General features: G+C 33.0%; 2 protein-coding genes across 3 annotated transcripts in view; one reads left to right on the forward strand and one right to left on the reverse strand.

Annotated features, from left to right (window-relative positions):
* Positions 1-498: 498 nt before the first annotated feature.
* Positions 499-15,760, reverse strand: part of LOC119605619 (phosphatidylinositol 4-phosphate 3-kinase C2 domain-containing subunit beta) — a 52,837-nt gene continuing 37,575 nt past the window's right edge. Inside the window, exons 15-18 of one of the 2 annotated variants that reach the window (XM_037958835.1) lie at positions 1,964-2,160; positions 1,807-1,898; positions 1,593-1,742; positions 499-1,524 (exon numbers count right to left, since the gene is read on the reverse strand). In XM_037958835.1, coding sequence (XP_037814763.1) covers positions 1,345-1,524; positions 1,593-1,742; positions 1,807-1,898; positions 1,964-2,160 — 619 coding nt within the window. In that variant the 3' untranslated portion in view covers positions 499-1,344. The remainder of the gene's footprint in view (positions 1,525-1,592; positions 1,743-1,806; positions 1,899-1,963; positions 2,161-15,760) is intronic. The other variant, XM_037958833.1, reaches the window with a different exon arrangement.
* LOC119605620 (trichohyalin-like) lies at positions 7,634-15,680 on the forward strand. The gene is given in 4 exon segments (XM_037958836.1): positions 7,634-7,813; positions 7,815-7,841; positions 11,614-11,698; positions 11,764-15,680. Coding segments are annotated over 4 exon segments (4,080 nt in total). The 5' UTR covers positions 7,634-7,666; the 3' UTR covers positions 15,585-15,680.

The following is a 15,760-nucleotide window of genomic DNA, read 5'->3' on the forward strand; positions in this document are numbered from 1 at the left end:
CATTCAAATTGTACTTTTATGAGTTTTCCGCAATATTGAATCTAGAACATATGTATGTATAATCAGACATATAGTATCGTGATATAATATCTATAATAGTGAATTTTTTGGTACTTTTTGTTCTTCAAAGTATTTTTTGATTCTTTTATAACATTGAACCAAGAAACTCAAAATTAAACATTCCGAGTCCTCAGTGAATGAAAATCTATAACAGGGAACTTTCTGGTACTTTTTCGTCTTTCAACTGGTACATTTTTGGTATTTCTGCAATATTTAAGAAACATAAAATTAGACATATCGAAACCTGATGTAATGAAATAGATTTTCATAGTAAATTTTTTGGCTCTTTTTGTTCTACAATTGGAATAAGGAAACTTTCTGGTACTTTTTCGTCATTCAATTGGTACTTTTTTGGGTTTTCTGCAATATGGAGTCTAGAAACATAAAATCAGATATAGATTTTTTCAATTTTAAACAAATAAAAGACCAACAAACAATGTGATAGTGAAAATTATAATCTCAATTTATTAAAACTGAATTTTAATAAGATAATTTACTGTTTGTAGAGATTTGTTCGGTTACCATAATTTAGTATATAATAAATATTGCTATAATTATAAAACTGTTTGGTATTTTGAAATAAATTTTGTCTACAATTTTGCGCATTTTCTAAAGAATGAATAAAATGAACTTTGTTTTAGTGAAAATTATTTAAAAGAAAAATAAAAATACATTTTATAAGATAAGTTTAACATAATATTTTATGAAATCATACAATTTGTTTGTTTGTTTGTTTAATTACATAAAGTAAATGTATATATATATAAATTAATAATAAAAAAAATAATTGTGCATTTGAAAATAACAACAACTACAAAAAGCAGCTAAATCTTATAAAATATTTAAAGAAATGTAAATAAATGTTTAATAAAATATAGAATTTTTTGAGTAATTGTGCAAAAGAGTTGTTGTGGTTGTTGTTGTTTTAAATAATTATAATTTGGAATGTTGTTATAATAAAGCTGTTAAATTTATACAAATAAAAATAATAGTTTTATAAAGAAATATAATACAAATTTTCATAAAATTTATATTATAATTATTAGCATTAGTATAATGATTTTTTTTTAGTTATTAACAATTCCTTGTAGTTTAATATTAATTGATTTGTATGTGTGTGTGTGTGTTGTTTAAAGCTTAAAGGCTTATTATAGTTGTTATTAGAATAATTATTATCCATGGTTCAGTTTTTATTGCTGTTGCAAATCCCTGTTATTGTGTGTTACCAATGTTGATGATTTTCTAAACAATTATTACTCCCATAACATGTTGAGGATCAAAATGTCAGTGACGTGGCATGTTACCCAAACGGAACCAATCGATTAATTCTTTGCGTAAATCATATTTACTTAAATCAATTTGAAAGCCTCCTAATAATTCATTTTCCTGCAGTGTATCATGTGACCAGACGGTAACATGTAAAACACGATTTTGTATGATTTGTAAAGGCATACGATACTCCAGCTATAAAGGAAAATAAACAACAACAATAAGTTAAAAAAAATAATGATAATTAGTTTTTTCCCGCCTACCGTTTCCATATAACTGGGTACACAGGTTTTGCGCACAACTTTGGTTTTACGTTTGGTGGCCTTTTTGTCATCGGGCTTCAGATAACATTTAACATAAGTATTGGGCTCTTGACCACCCTGCAGTAAAGGTAAACCTTTGGCATGATGTATCTAAAAAGAAAGTAACTCAATAAATAACTTTTTTATAATAATTTTTTAACAAATACAAACTCACCATTACTGTCAAAACATCTCTTCGATATTGCATTGATAATTTCAATTGTCCCACTTCATTGGTATGTTCTCTAGATGTTTGAGATTTTACTTCTGTTTGAAACACAAAAAATAAATCATTTTTCTTTCTCTATCAAATTTAAGCTTTCAAAACTAACCTTTAATTTTAGACAAACCTAATTTAGCCTCTTTTTGATCTCTTAGTAAAGGATGAAAGAATGTATAAACCAAATCGGAGTGTGCTATTTCATCGGCCGAATTGAAGAGTGATATAAGAAATTCTCGTATTTCTGGTAAACGTCTTTCGGCTACAGATTTAACATTGGAACGTCCTACATGTATACCACTGGGTAAACTAAAATGTAAAGAAAAACGAAAAAAATTTAAAATTTTATTTTATCAATTTTAATTTATGTTCATTATGAAATTGTTTAAAAAATTTCTTTACACCCTGTACTTTTTTTTAATATAATTAACAATTATTATGTAAATTAGCCAAGATTTTAGGTAAATACATTTTCGCCTAATTAATTTTGAAACCTGCATTGTGAGACGTTTTTGTTGTCGCTATAAAAATGTTTGTTGATATTTACTAAATAAAACAAATGAATTCATTAGTCAGCTGTTAAAATTTATATATATGTTTAAAATAACTATACATTTATTAAAATTTTATTAGTCATAGTGTTCTCTTGACTTGCTAAAATAAGAAAACCTGTCTGGACTTTAGATTGTTATATATTCTGGACTATAGATTGCCTATTGTCTGGACTATAGATTGACTATAGATTGTCTATAGTCTGGACTATAGATGGTCTATAGTCTGGACTATAGATGGACTTTAGTCTGGATCGTCAATATTCTAGTTCAGTTCTTGTTCAGTCTGGACTATAGATGGACTATAGTCTGGATCGTCAATATTCTAGTTCAGTTCTTGTTCAGTTCTAGTTCAGTTCTAGTTCAGTTCTAGTTCAGTTCTAGTTCAGTTCTAGTTCAGTTCTAGTTCAGTTCTAGTTCAGTTCTAGTTCAGTTCTAGTTCAGTTCTAGTTCAGTTCTAGTTCAGTTCTAGTTCAGTTCTAGTTCAGTTCTAGTTCAGTTCTAGTTCAGTTCTAGTTCAGTTCTAGTTCAGTTCTAGTTCAGTTCTAGTTCAGTCTAGTCTAGTTCAGTTCTAGTTCAGTAGTTCGTCTAGTTCAGTTCTAGTTCAGTTCTAGTTCAGTTCTAGTTCAGGTTCTAGTTCAGTTCTAGTTCAGTTCTAGTTCAGTTCTAGTTCAGTTCTAGTTCAGTTCTAGTTTAGTCTAGTTCAGTTCTAGTTCAGTTCTACTTCAGTTCTAGTACAGTTCTAGTTCAGTTCTAGTTCAGTTCTAGTTCAGTTCTAATTCATTCTAGTTCAGTTCTAGTTCAGTTCTAGTTCAGTTCTAGTTCAGTTCTAGTTCAGTTCTAGTTCAGTTCTAGTTCAGTTCTAGTTCAGTTCTAGTTCAGTTCTAGTTCAGTTCTAGTTCAGTTCTAGTTCAGTTCTAGTTCAGTTCTAGTTCAGTTCTAGTTCAGTTCTAGTTTCAGTTCTAGTTCAGTTCTAGTTCAGTTCTAGTTCAGTTCTAGTTCAGCTCTAGTTCAGTTCTAGTTCAGTTCTAGTTCAGTTCTAGTTCAGTTCTAGTTTAACTCTTATTGAGTTAGTTCTGTAGTTCTGTTCTGTTCTAGTTCTGTTCTAGTTCTGTTCTAGTTCAGTTCTAGTTCAGTTCTAGTTCAGTTCTAGTTCAGTTCTAGTTCAGTTCTAGTTCTTCTAGTTCAGTTCTAGTTCAGTTCTAGTTCAGTTCTAGTTCAGTTCTAGTTCAGTTCTAGTTCAGTTCTAGTTCAGTTCTAGTTCAGTTCTAGTTCAGTTCTAGTTCAGTTCTAGTTCATTCTAGTTCAGTTCTAGTTCAGTTCTAGTTCAGTTCTAGTTCAGTTCTAGTTCAGTTCTAGTTCAGTTCTAGTTCAGTTCTAGTTCAGTTCTAGTTCAGTTCTAGTTCAGTTCTAGTTCAGTTCTAGTTCAGTTCTAGTTCAGTTCTAGTTCAGTTCTAGTTCAGTTCAGTTCTAGTTCAGTTCTAGTTCAGTTCTAGTTCAGTTCTAGTTCAGTTCTAGTTCAGTTCTGTTCAGTTCTAGTTCAGTTTCTAGTTCAGTTCTAGTTCAGTTCTAGTTCAGTTCCTAGTTCAGTTCTAGTTCAGTTCTAGTTCAGTTCTAGTTCAGTTCTAGTTCAGTTCTAGTTCATGTTCTAGTTCAGGTCTAGTTCAGTTCTAGTTCAGTTCTAGTTCAGTTCTAGTTTCGTTCTAGTTCTGTTTCTAGTTCTGTTCTAGTTCTGTTCTAGTTCTGTTCTAGTTCTGTTCTAGTTCTGTTCTAGTTCTGTTCTAGTCGGTTCTAGTTCTGTTCTAGTTCTGTTCTAGTTCTGTTCTAGTTCTGTTCTAGTTCTGTTCTAGTTCTGTCTAGTTCTGTTCTAGTTCTGTTCTAGTTCTGTTCTAGTTCTTGTTCTAGTTCTGTTCTTCTGTCTAGTTCTGTTCTAGTTCTGTTCTAGTTCTGTTCAGTTCTGTTCTAGTTCTGTTCTATTCTGTTCTAGTTCTGTTCTAGTTCTGTTCTAGGTTCTAGTTCTGTCTAGTTCTGTTTCTAGTTATGTTCTAGTTCTGTTCTAGTTCTGTTCTAGTTCTGTTCTAGTTCTGTTCTAGTTCTGTTCTAGTTCGTTCTAGTTCTCTTCTAGTTCTGTTCTAGTTCTGTTCTAGTTCTGTTCTAGTTCTGTTCTAGTTCTGTTCTAGTTCTGTTCTAGTTCTGTTCTAGTTCTGTTCTAGTTCTGTTCTAGTTCTGTTCTAGTTCTGTTCTAGTTCTGTTCTAGTTCTGTTCTAGTTCTGTTCTAGTTCTGTCTAGTTCTGTTCTAGTTCTGTTCTAGTCTGTTCTAGTTCTGTTCTAGTTCTGTTCTAGTTCTGTTCTAGTTCTGTTCTAGTTCTGTTCTAGTTCTGTTCTAGTTCTGTTCTAGTTCTGTTCTAGTTCTGTTCTAGTTCTGTTCTAGTTCTGTTCTAGTTCTGTTCTAGTTCTGTTCTAGTTCTGTTCTAGTTCTGGTTCTAGTTCTGTTCTAGTTCTGTTCTAGTTCTGTTCTAGTTCTGTTCTAGTTCTGTTCTAGTTCTGTTCTAGTTCTGTTCTAGTTCTGTTCTAGTTCTGTTCTAGTTCTGTTCTAGTTCTGTTCTAGTTCTGTTCTAGTTCTGTTCGGTTCTTTCTAGTTCTGTTCTGGTTCTGTTGTAGTTCTGTTCTAGTTCTGTTCTAGTTCTGTCTAGTTCTGTTCTAGTTCTGTTCTAGTTCTGTTCTAGTTCTGTTTCTAGTTCTGTTTCTAGTTCTGTTCTAGTTCTGTCTAGTTCTGTTCTAGTTCTGTTCCAGTTCTGTTCTAGTTCTGTTCTAGTTCTGTTCTAGTTCTGTTCTAGTTCTGTTCTAGTGTTCTAGTTCTGTTCTAGTTCTGTTCTAGTTGTTCTGTTCTTAGTTCTGTTCTAGTTCTATTCTAGTTCTGTTCTAGTTCTGTTCTAGTTCTGTTTCTAGTTTTGTTCTAGTTCTGTTCTAGTTCTGTTTAGTTCTATTCTAGTTTTAGTTCTGTTCTAGTTTTTAGTTCTGTTCTAGTTCTGTTCTAGTTCTGTTCTAGTTCTGTTCTAGTTCTCTGTTCTAGTTCTGTTCTAGTTCTGTTCTAGTTCTGTTCTAGTTCTGTTCTAGTTCTGTTCTAGTTCTGTTCTAGTTCTGTTCTAGTTCTGGTTCTAGTTTTTCTGTTCGATTCTGTTCTAGTTCTGTTCTAGTTCTGTTCTAGTTTCTGTTCTAGTTCTGTTCTAGTTCTGTTCTAGTTCTGTTCTAGTTCTGTTCTAGTTCTGTTCTAGTTCTGTTCTAGTCTGTTCTAGTTCTGTTCTAGTTCTGTTCTAGTTCTGTTCTAGTTCGGTCTAGTTCTGTTCTAGTTCTGTTTCTAGTTCTGTTCTAGTTCTGTTCCTAGTTCTGTTCTAGTTCTGTTCTGTTCTGTTCTAGTTCTGTTTGTAGTTCTGTTCTAGTTGCCTGTTCTAGTTCTGGTTTCCAGTTCCTGTTCTAGTTCTGTTCTAGTTCTGTTCTAGTTCTGTTCTAGTTCTGTTCTAGTTCTGTTCTGTTCTAGTTCTGTTCTAGTTCTAGTTCTATTCTAGTTCTGTTCTAGTTCTGTTCTAGTTTTGTTCTAGTTCTGTTCTAGTTCTGTTCTAGTTCTATTCTAGTTTTAGTTCTGTTCTAGTTTTAGTTCTGTTCTAGTTTTAGTTCTGTTCTAGTTCTGTTCTAGTTCTGTTCTAGTTCTGTTCTAGTTCTGTTCTAGTTCTGTTCTAGTTCAGTTCTAGTTCTGTTCTAGTTCTGTTCTAGTTCTGTTCTAGTTCTGTTTTAGTTCTGTTCTTGTTATGGTCTAGTTCTGTTCTAGTTCTGTTCTAGTTCTACTCTAGTTCTGTTCTAGTTCTGTTCTAGTTCAGTTCTAGTTCAATTTTTGTTAAGTTCTAGTTCAGTTCTAGTTCAGTTCTAGTTCAGTTCTAGTTCAGTTCTAGTTCAGTTCTAGTTCAGTTCTAGTTCAGTTCTAGTTCAGTTCTAGTTCAGTTCTAGTTCAGTTCTAGTTCAGTTCTAGTTCAGTTCTAGTTCAGTTTTATAGATAGTCTATAGGCTGGACTACAGAGTGTCTATAGACTGGACTACAGATTGTCTATAGTCTGGACTACAGATTGTCTATAGTCTGGACTATAAATTGTGTATAGATTGCCAATAGTCTTGAATATTCATAATTTATAGTCTGGACTACAGATTGTCTATAGTCTGGACTTTAGATTGTCTATAGTTTGTCTACAGTCTGCACAACAGATTGTCTATAGATTTTATTTAGTTTGGAGTTTTATTAAATTACTTTGCATTTGGCCTAAAAGACAGCAACATCATAACTATTATCATCATCATCATTGAGTTAATAAACCATAAATATTAATCAGTAAAGTAGTTGTTCAAATAAGAAATACTGCAAATTTAAACAAGAACTGAAAAAAACAAACACAATGAGTGAAATAAGAGAACCCATAAATATTCGTTGTCGTACTTTATCAAAAGTTAAATAAAAAACGTTAAAAATATCTATACGTACATGTATGAACCTTAAAATATATATTTGTTTTTGCTTTTTTTTACTAACTTGGCCATATTAAGAGTCACATAACTTAAATAAAGAGAAATTTTAAATAAAAAATATATCAAAGTACATACGAAACAAAAACAAAAAAAAAAAAAAAAGATTGATAACAAACAGAAAAACACCTTTTTATTTGAAATGGTTAAAGAAAAAAAAAATACTACAATAATTGATAACAAACAAAATATTAAATATTTTATAGAGAAGTCATAACAATACTCCCGCCGTGGCGGTAACAACTAAATAAAAGTTATTTTTTGTTTTTGTATTATTAATTATAGTAAAAGTTTTACAAATCGACAAAAAAAAAATATAAATAAATTGACGTGCAAGCGTTGCAAACGGAATAATAAATTTATTTAAAACTATTGCAAAAAGTTCAACAACAAAAAAGTACAAACAAACAAAAACAAATCACTTTATAACAAAACTAAATAATGTTAAAGAAATTAAAAATAAAATTCTTAAGAAATGGCCAAAATTAATTTAACAAATCAACATAATCAAGGTTGGTTAACAGAATGATGATAATAGTACTTTGAGTCAGATAATGATGATAACGAAAACTTATGATGACGATAATTGTTGTTGTTTTTTTTTTTCTTTTGGCTCTTAAAGTTTTTAATTTTTTTTATTTTAAATTTTTCCCTTAAAAGAAAATCTGGGTGCAGTGGCCTCTTTGGGTGTTTTAATGTGCATGGTAGTTACCATAGTGGGCATTAAATTATGGTGGTTTAAACATCGTTTATCATTTGAACAGACCAGTACCCAGAATGGTGCTGCTGGTGGTGGTACGCCACCGGTTATAGTGCCGCGTCGGAGTAAAACACAAAAATATAAAAAGGAATAAAAGATATTCACAACAAGTAAGTGACTCCCATTGGGTTTATGGGGACAGATCCTAAGGAATTCTTGTTGAGTTCAAGTTAAGCTCTAGTTCAGTTTTAGTTCAGTTCTAGTTCAGTTCTAGTTCAGTTCTAGTTCAGTTCTAGTTCAGTTCTAGTTCAGTTCTAGTTCAGTTCTAGTTCAGTTCTAGTTCAGTTTTAGTTCAGTTCTAGTTCAGTTCTAGTTCAGTTCTAGTTCAGTTCTAGTTCAGTTCTAGTTCAGTTCTAGTTCAGTTCTAGTTCTAGTTCAGTTCTAGTTCAGTTCTAGTTCAGTTCTAGTTCAGTTCTAGTTCAGTTCTAGTTCAGTTCTAGTTCAGTTCTAGTTCAGTTCTAGTTCAGTTCTAGTTCAGTTCTAGTTCAGTTCTAGTTCAGTTCTAGTTCAGTTCTAGTTCAGTTCTAGTTCAGTTCTAGTTCAGTTCTAGTTCAGTTCTAGTTCAGTTCTAGTTCAGTTCTAGTTCAGTTCTAGTTCAGTTCTAGTTCAGTTCTAGTTCAGTTCTAGTTCAGTTCTAGTTCAGTTCTAGTTCAGTTCTAGTTCAGTTCTCGTTCAGTTCTAGTTCAGTTCTAGTTCAGTTCTAGTTCAGTTCTAGTTCAGTTCTAGTTCAGTTCTAGTTCTAGTTCAGTTCTAGTTCAGTTCTAGTTCAGTTCTCGTTCAGTTCTAGTTCAGTTCTAGTTCAGTTCTAGTTCAGTTCTAGTTCTAGTTCTAGTTCAGTTCTAGTTCAGTTCTAGTTCAGTTCTAGTTCAGTTCTCGTTCAGTTCTAGTTCAGTTCTAGTTCAGTTCTAGTTCAGTTCTAGTTCAGTTCTAGTTCAGTTCTAGTTCAGTTCTAGTTCAGTTCTAGTTCAGTTCTAGTTCAGTTCTAGTTCAGTTCTAGTTCAGTTCTAGTTCAGTTCTAGTTCAGTTCTAGTTCAGTTCTAGTTCAGTTCTAGTTCAGTTCTAGTTCAGTTCTAGTTCAGTTCTAGTTCAGTTCTAGTTCAGTTCTAGTTCAGTTCTAGTTCAGTTCTAGTTCAGTTCTAGTTCAGTTCTAGTTCAGTTCTAGTTCAGTTCTAGTTCAGTTCTAGTTCAGTTCTAGTTCAGTTCTAGTTCAGTTCAGTTCTAGTTCAGTTCTAGTTCAGTTCTAGTTCAGTTCTAGTTCAGTTCTAGTTCAGTTCTAGTTCGTTCTAGTTCAGTTCTAGTTCAGTTCTAGTTCAGTTCTAGTTCAGTTCTAGTTCAGTTCTAGTTCAGTTCTAGTTCAGTTTCTAGTCAGTTCTAGTTCAGTTCTAGTTCAGTTCTAGTTCAGTTCTAGTTCAGTTCTAGTTCAGTTCTAGTTCAGTTCTAGTTCAGTTCTAGTTCAGTTCTAGTTCAGTTCTAGTTCAGTTCTAGTTCAGTTCTAGTTAGTTCTAGTTCAGTTCTGAATTCAGTTCTAGTTCAGTTCTAGTTCAGTTCTAGTTCAGTTCTAGTTCAGTTCTAGTTCAGTTCTAGTTCAGTTCTAGTTCAGTTCTAGTTCAGTTCTAGTTCAGTTCTAGTTCAGTTCTAGTTCAGTTCTAGTTCAGTTCTAGTTCAGTTCGTTCAGTTCTAGTTCAGTTCTAGTTCAGTTCTAGTTCAGTTCTAGTTCAGTTCTAGTTCAGTTCTAGTTCAGTTCTAGTTCAGTTCTAGTTAGTTCAGTTCTAGTTCAGTTCTAGTTCAGTTCTAGTTCAGTTCTAGTTCAGTTCTAGTTCAGTTCTAGTTCAGTTCTAGTTCAGTTCTAGTTCAGTTCTAGTTCAGTTCTAGTTCAGTTCTAGTTCAGTTCTAGTTCAGTTCTAGTTCAGTTCTAGTTCAGTTCTAGTTCAGTTCTAGTTCAGTTCTAGTTCAGTTCTAGTTCAGTTCTAGTTCAGTTCTAGTTCAGTTCTAGTTCAGTTCACTTCAGTTCTTGTTTAGTTCTAGTTCAGTTCTAATTCAGTTCTAGTTCAGTTCTAGTTCAGTTCTAGTTCAGTTCTAGTTCAGTTCTAGTTCAGTTCTAGTTCAGTTCTAGTTCAGTTCTAGTTCAGTTCTAGTTCAGTTCTAGTTCAGTTCTAGTTCAGTTCTAGTTCAGTTCTAGTTCAGTTCTAGTTCAGTTCTAGTTCAGTTCTAGTTCAGTTCTAGTTCAGTTCTAGTTCAGTTCTAGTTCAGTTCTAGTTCTAGTTCAGTTCTAGTTCAGTTCTAGTTCAGTTCTAGTTCAGTTCTAGTTCAGTTCTAGTTCAGTTCTAGTTCAGTTCTAGTTCAGTTCTAGTTCAGTTCTAGTTCAGTTCTAGTTCAGTTCTAGTTCAGTTCTAGTTCAGTTCTAGTTCAGTTCTAGTTCAGTTCTAGTTCAGTTCTAGTTCAGTTCTAGTTCAGTTCTAGTTCAGTTCTAGTTCAGTTCTAGTTCAGTTCTAGTTCAGTTTTAGTTCAGTTCTAGTTCAGTTCTAGTTCAGTTCTAGTTCAGTTCTAGTTCAGTTCTAGTTCAGTTCTAGTTCAGTTCTAGTTCAGTTCAGTTCTGTTCAGTTCTAGTTCAGTTCTAGTTCAGTTCTAGTTCAGTTCTAGTTCAGTTCTAGTTCAGTTCTAGTTCAGTTCTAGTTCAGTTCTAGTTCAGTTCTAGTTCAGTTCTAGTTCAGTTCTAGTTCAGTTCTAGTTCAGTTCTAGTTCAGTTCTAGTTCAGTTCTAGTTCAGTTCTAGTTCAGTTCTAGTTCAGTTCTAGTTCAGTTCTAGTTCAGTTCTAGTTCAGTTCTAGTTCAGTTCTAGTTCAGTTCTAGTTCAGTTCTAGTTCAGTTCTAGTTCAGTTCTAGTTCAGTTCTAGTTCAGTTCTAGTTCAGTTCTAGTTCAGTTCTAGTTCAGTTCTAGTTCAGTTCTAGTTCAGTTCTAGTTCAGTTCTAGTTCAGTTCTAGTTCAGTTCTAGTTCAGTTCTAGTTCAGTTCTAGTTCAGTTCTAGTTCAGTTCTAGTTCAGTTCTAGTTTAGTTCTAGTTCAGTTCTATCATTTTCTCATACATACATACTTTCAAATTTAACTATTCATATCGGTGAGTTTTCACTAGTTATTTTGTTTTTTGACGTAAAAACTTTCATCCAATCCACTTCAGCCCGGTATATAGTCGAGTTTTATTTGTCAGTCTTTATGTTTTATAAAGTCTAGTCATCTACATTAATTGAGTTCTATTAAAAATATTGTATTTCATTTTCGAAAAGAACATATTTTTTCAATGAATGCATTAAAAAATATAAATAAATATATTCTTCCATCAGGTGCTTCCCTTGTTTCTTTTAAATAAAAAACGTATGTATGTAGATTATAAACATTAATTAAAGAAATCAAATTGTTGTTGATAGAATAAAATATTTAGAACAATCATAAAAATAAAATATGGCTAGTAAAAACAGAAAGAGTAACATTTATTTTCTAGATAAGATTTTCTGGTTACGTGGATGACACATTCAAAACATACTTAGTCAATCGCTATGTTTGTATTCTCTTAAAATATTTGAAATTAAAAAATAATTGCTCTATTTGTTTGATAACAAGTGAGAAAATATAGAAAAGTTATTTCGAATCTAAATTGTAAGAGAAAATGGGGGGAAATATATAAAGCGATAGTGTTAGAGCCACTATGTTTAGAGCATAGATCCCAGACCTCTAAACTGTAGTGATATCTACAATTTAAACACTAATTCTGATGTTATTTATTTAAACTCGAAATATATTCCTTAGATCAACTCCTGCCTAATTATTTCATCTCGTTCTTGAAATGTATACTAATACTTTGCCAATTTTAACCCCCCCCCCCCCATAGATCTATGACAGTGTTGAAGTTCATGGAGTTTTTAGGCAAAAACGTGAAGATGAATTGGAAATCCAGAGACCCCAACAACTGCCACGTAAGTGTCTTAAAAGTAAAACTTCTCGAAATCTTATTAAATTGTTCTATCTAAACTTTTTGCAGCGGTTCGTATACGCCAACTATCCGATAGTACTTCCTCACTTATATTACCGCCACCTCGCAATAAGAGAAGAGATCAAGTACATTCCACAGCATTTGAAGACTTGGAAATTGCCACACCTCCCCTAACAACAGCCTCTTCTTCAGATCTAACCGCCATACGAGAGAGTAATACAAAAATATCATTGACATTTGAAGAATTTGAAAAACAATTCAAATTAAAAGAAATAAAACCCGAAGTTCCTGAACCATCCACCACACATGAAGTTCTAGAAATACCCGTACCACCGTTACGTTTAAATCGCAGCAGTTCGGCCATGGTAAAGCCGGAGAAGACACCGCGCTATTTGAAATCATCACAATCTATAACTATACCAGAATTTCATAAAGTTATAGAACGTAGACCGACTGGTTTCTCAAGGCCTACCGAAGATTTAACCAAAATCGATGATTACGATGAACCCAAACTCTTTGAAACCTTTGGAGAGCGAAGACCTACGGGTTACATTAAGTATGAAGAGGTTGATGTTGATCTACAGGAACAATATGAAAAGGAACTTAATGCTGAGTTAGCTAAAGATGATCGAAATTGGGGAAATCCTCAGGAACTACCAGCACTAGATGCTTTAAGAAATGAACGTATTATTTATAATAATAATTTAAACGAAAGTCCCGATGTACAATATACTGAAAAGTATAATTTCGATGTTAAATCCTACAAATTTAGTGAACTAGAAGATGTAGAATATAAAGAAGAGGATTTCATGGATCAGAGAAAGAATAAAATGGCGGAAATTAAAGAAATTTCCTCTGTAACATTTGAGGAATTGGATACCGAAAGTTATCCAAATAATGAAGCAGTATTTGCTGCAGATTATAGATCTGTTAATGATAGAAGACCCACAGAGTTTGTGAAACAACCTCAAAGAGATGAAGTAGAATCAGTTACTGAATTTAAAACAGTTAAGGAAAGCAGATCCAGAGAGTTTGATAATGGACCTCCCAATGATGGAGATGTGTACAAAACTGATTTCGTTTCAGTTAAAGATCGCAATGCCACTGAGTTTGCCAAAGAATCTCCGAATGCTGGAGAGGAATTTGTAACTGAATTCCGTTCAGTTAAGGAACGAAGACCCACTGAGTTTAATAAAGGCACACAAAGTGAAGAATTTGTTACGGAATTCCATTTAGTGGGTAAACAAAGATCAACTGAGTATGTTAACGAACCACAATCTAATGAAGAAGAATGTGTTACTGAGTTACGTTCAGTTAAAGAACGAAGACCTACAGAGTTCGTTAAAGACACTCAAAGTGATGAAGAGGAAGAATTCCTTTCAGTTCAAGAACAAAAATCAATGGTTAATCATCCTAAAGCGACTCAAAAACAACTCATAACTGAGTATCGTTCAGTTAAGGAACACAGACCTACAGATTTTGCTAAAGACTATCAACAAGACTTCGAAGAAGAATTTGTTACGGAGTTCCGTTCAGTCAAGGAATGTAGATCAACTGAATACATTAAAGACGAATTTGCCAATGGAAATTCAGAATTTTTCGAATCTTCTAGTTTGCAAGAAGATTTCGATAGTCAATTCACTAGCTGGCCTCAGTTTGAAGAGAAAATTGAAACTCCAAAAGTTAATGTTAGAAGATTTAATAATCATCATTTGGAATCACAGAACAGTTTCGAGGAGGAACAAGATTTTCTTGACGAAAAACACAAGGAACAATCGTCGATTTCCTTTAATGTCAGCGAAACTAATGACAAATTTACTCTCAATCAAAGAAGACCTACAGGTTACGTAAGAAATTGGCCAGAATCACCTGACTTAAGTGAAACCGAAGAATGGCAAGAAACTTCTCATAGTCAAAAGAAAGTATATAGTCAAGTACGTTCGTTAATGACCACAGAATCCACTACATATTTACAACAACGTGAGGTAACGTTTGAATCCTCAACAGTTCAAAGTTCTAATCAAGAGTTTGATGATAATTCCGCAATAAAACAAAGACGTCCCACGGGATTTGTCAGAAATAATGATTACTATGTGACATTTAATGATGAATCTGATGAGGATCAAAATGAAAGCCCAAGACATACTAATGAGGAAATGGAGAACTTTCAACCACCAAAAGTCAAATTTAATGATGAAGAATTTCAGACATGGGCAGAGAGTGAAACAGAAAAGTTCACACTTAATCAAAGAAGACCTACAGGTTTTATAAGAACAACAAATACTGAAGATTTGTGGAATGAGATTAACTTACAACAGGATCCTGAAGATTTTCCTAAGGGCCAAGTGAAATTTGATAAATCTACTGATTTTAAAGATGAACAAGAAATTTGGAATTCCGATATCAAACAGAGAAGACCCACAGGTTTTATAAGGAAAATGGAAATGTTGGAGTTGTCGGATGATGAAAATTTCACAACTAAAGAACGAAGACCAACTTTAGAAGATGAGGAATATAGCAAACATGATTGGGAATATAAAGACATTCCCCTTAGTCCTAACGTTAGATTTAAAGAAATGGAGCATAGTTTTAGTGATTCTGAAAATAATAGTGAGTCTTTGATAAAGCAGCGCAGACCCACCGGTTTTGTGAGAAAAGAAGAGTTAGATAAAATGGAAAAGCAAGTTAATTTCCAAATAAACGAGGAAGACAGCGAAAATTTTTCTCAAGAAAATGAAGCCTTAAAGCAAAGAAGACCTACAGGATTTGTAAGAAAAGAAGAAGTTAATAAACAAGTAAATTTCCAATTACAACAAAACTCAGATGAAGAAGGCACAACTAAATTTGGAAATGAAGAATTAAGACAACGAAGACCTACTGGTTTTGCCAGAAAAAAGGACTTAAGCTTTTTGGAAAATCCTCCTCCCTTATATCAAGCACAAACTAACGACAGCCGACACGAGTTCGATGATCAATTATGGCAAGAAATGGAAAAAGATATAGAAAATGACTTTTCCCACAACATTGAAGAAGAATTCACTAAAATACGTCATTCCTATGAAGTACATGAAGCAGATTTTCTAGAAAAATCTCCTTTAAATAGTCCCCAACAACCTTTAGGCTTTGGCAAAAGTATTGAAGATGATTGGATTAATTTCGAACAGTTAAAGACACAACAAATTGCCAAGGCAAACTTACAATCACCACAAGAAATTAAAATAACCTTTAGTGATGCAGAATTAACAGCTGCTACTACCTCAATACTCAAAGAACCCAAAATAGATGAAGATATACAAGCTAAACCGCGTAAAAGTAAAGTAACATTTGATTTTAAAACCGAGGAACATGTTATACCAGGCAGAAATGCCCAAAGGGATTTAGAATTTGAGTCGGATTATGATGATGATGACGATGTATATAACAAACCTCCTCCCCCCATACCACCACAACCCATGCAACGTTTGTCAAATATAAATTATAACACTGAATCAACCCTGACACCTATTGTTACCATACCCAAAACTATATCATTATTTGGTTCTCAAATATCCCATGAAGATAATGATAATGAAGATAGTTGGTCTGCCATACGAAAACATCGCAACTTGACAGTGGAATTGCAAAATATAACAACAACCGCAGACTCCAAATTATCCTCACCACCACCTGATTTTAATACACCACCACCTAAACCTGCCTATCGCAATCCTATGGCTCAACTGGCTATACAACGGGCCAAGGAAGTACGTGCCGATATGGATGGTTTTAAGGCACGTTCTATAAATGATAAAAAACCTGAGGCTTCCAAGAGAAATAAGCAGAAATTTTTAGATTTAAATAATGATGACTATGAAGGTACTGAAGCTTAGTTTGTTGTTAAATTATTTGTTTAGCTAGTAGGAGTATTTGGGCTTAAATATACTACTTCACTTAATAATCAAATTTGTATGTTAAAACCATGAAAATATTTTGATTTTGCATTTGGAATATTAATATAGAAGAAGGTAAGATATAAGACAATAATATTAAGATCAGTTGAACCAGG

This window comes from Lucilia sericata, unplaced genomic scaffold (assembly GCF_015586225.1).
Source record: "Lucilia sericata isolate MDLA Ls3-8-SP2 unplaced genomic scaffold, ASM1558622v1 Contig000502F_arrow, whole genome shotgun sequence".
In the NCBI taxonomy this organism is placed as follows: domain Eukaryota; kingdom Metazoa; phylum Arthropoda; class Insecta; order Diptera; family Calliphoridae; genus Lucilia; species Lucilia sericata.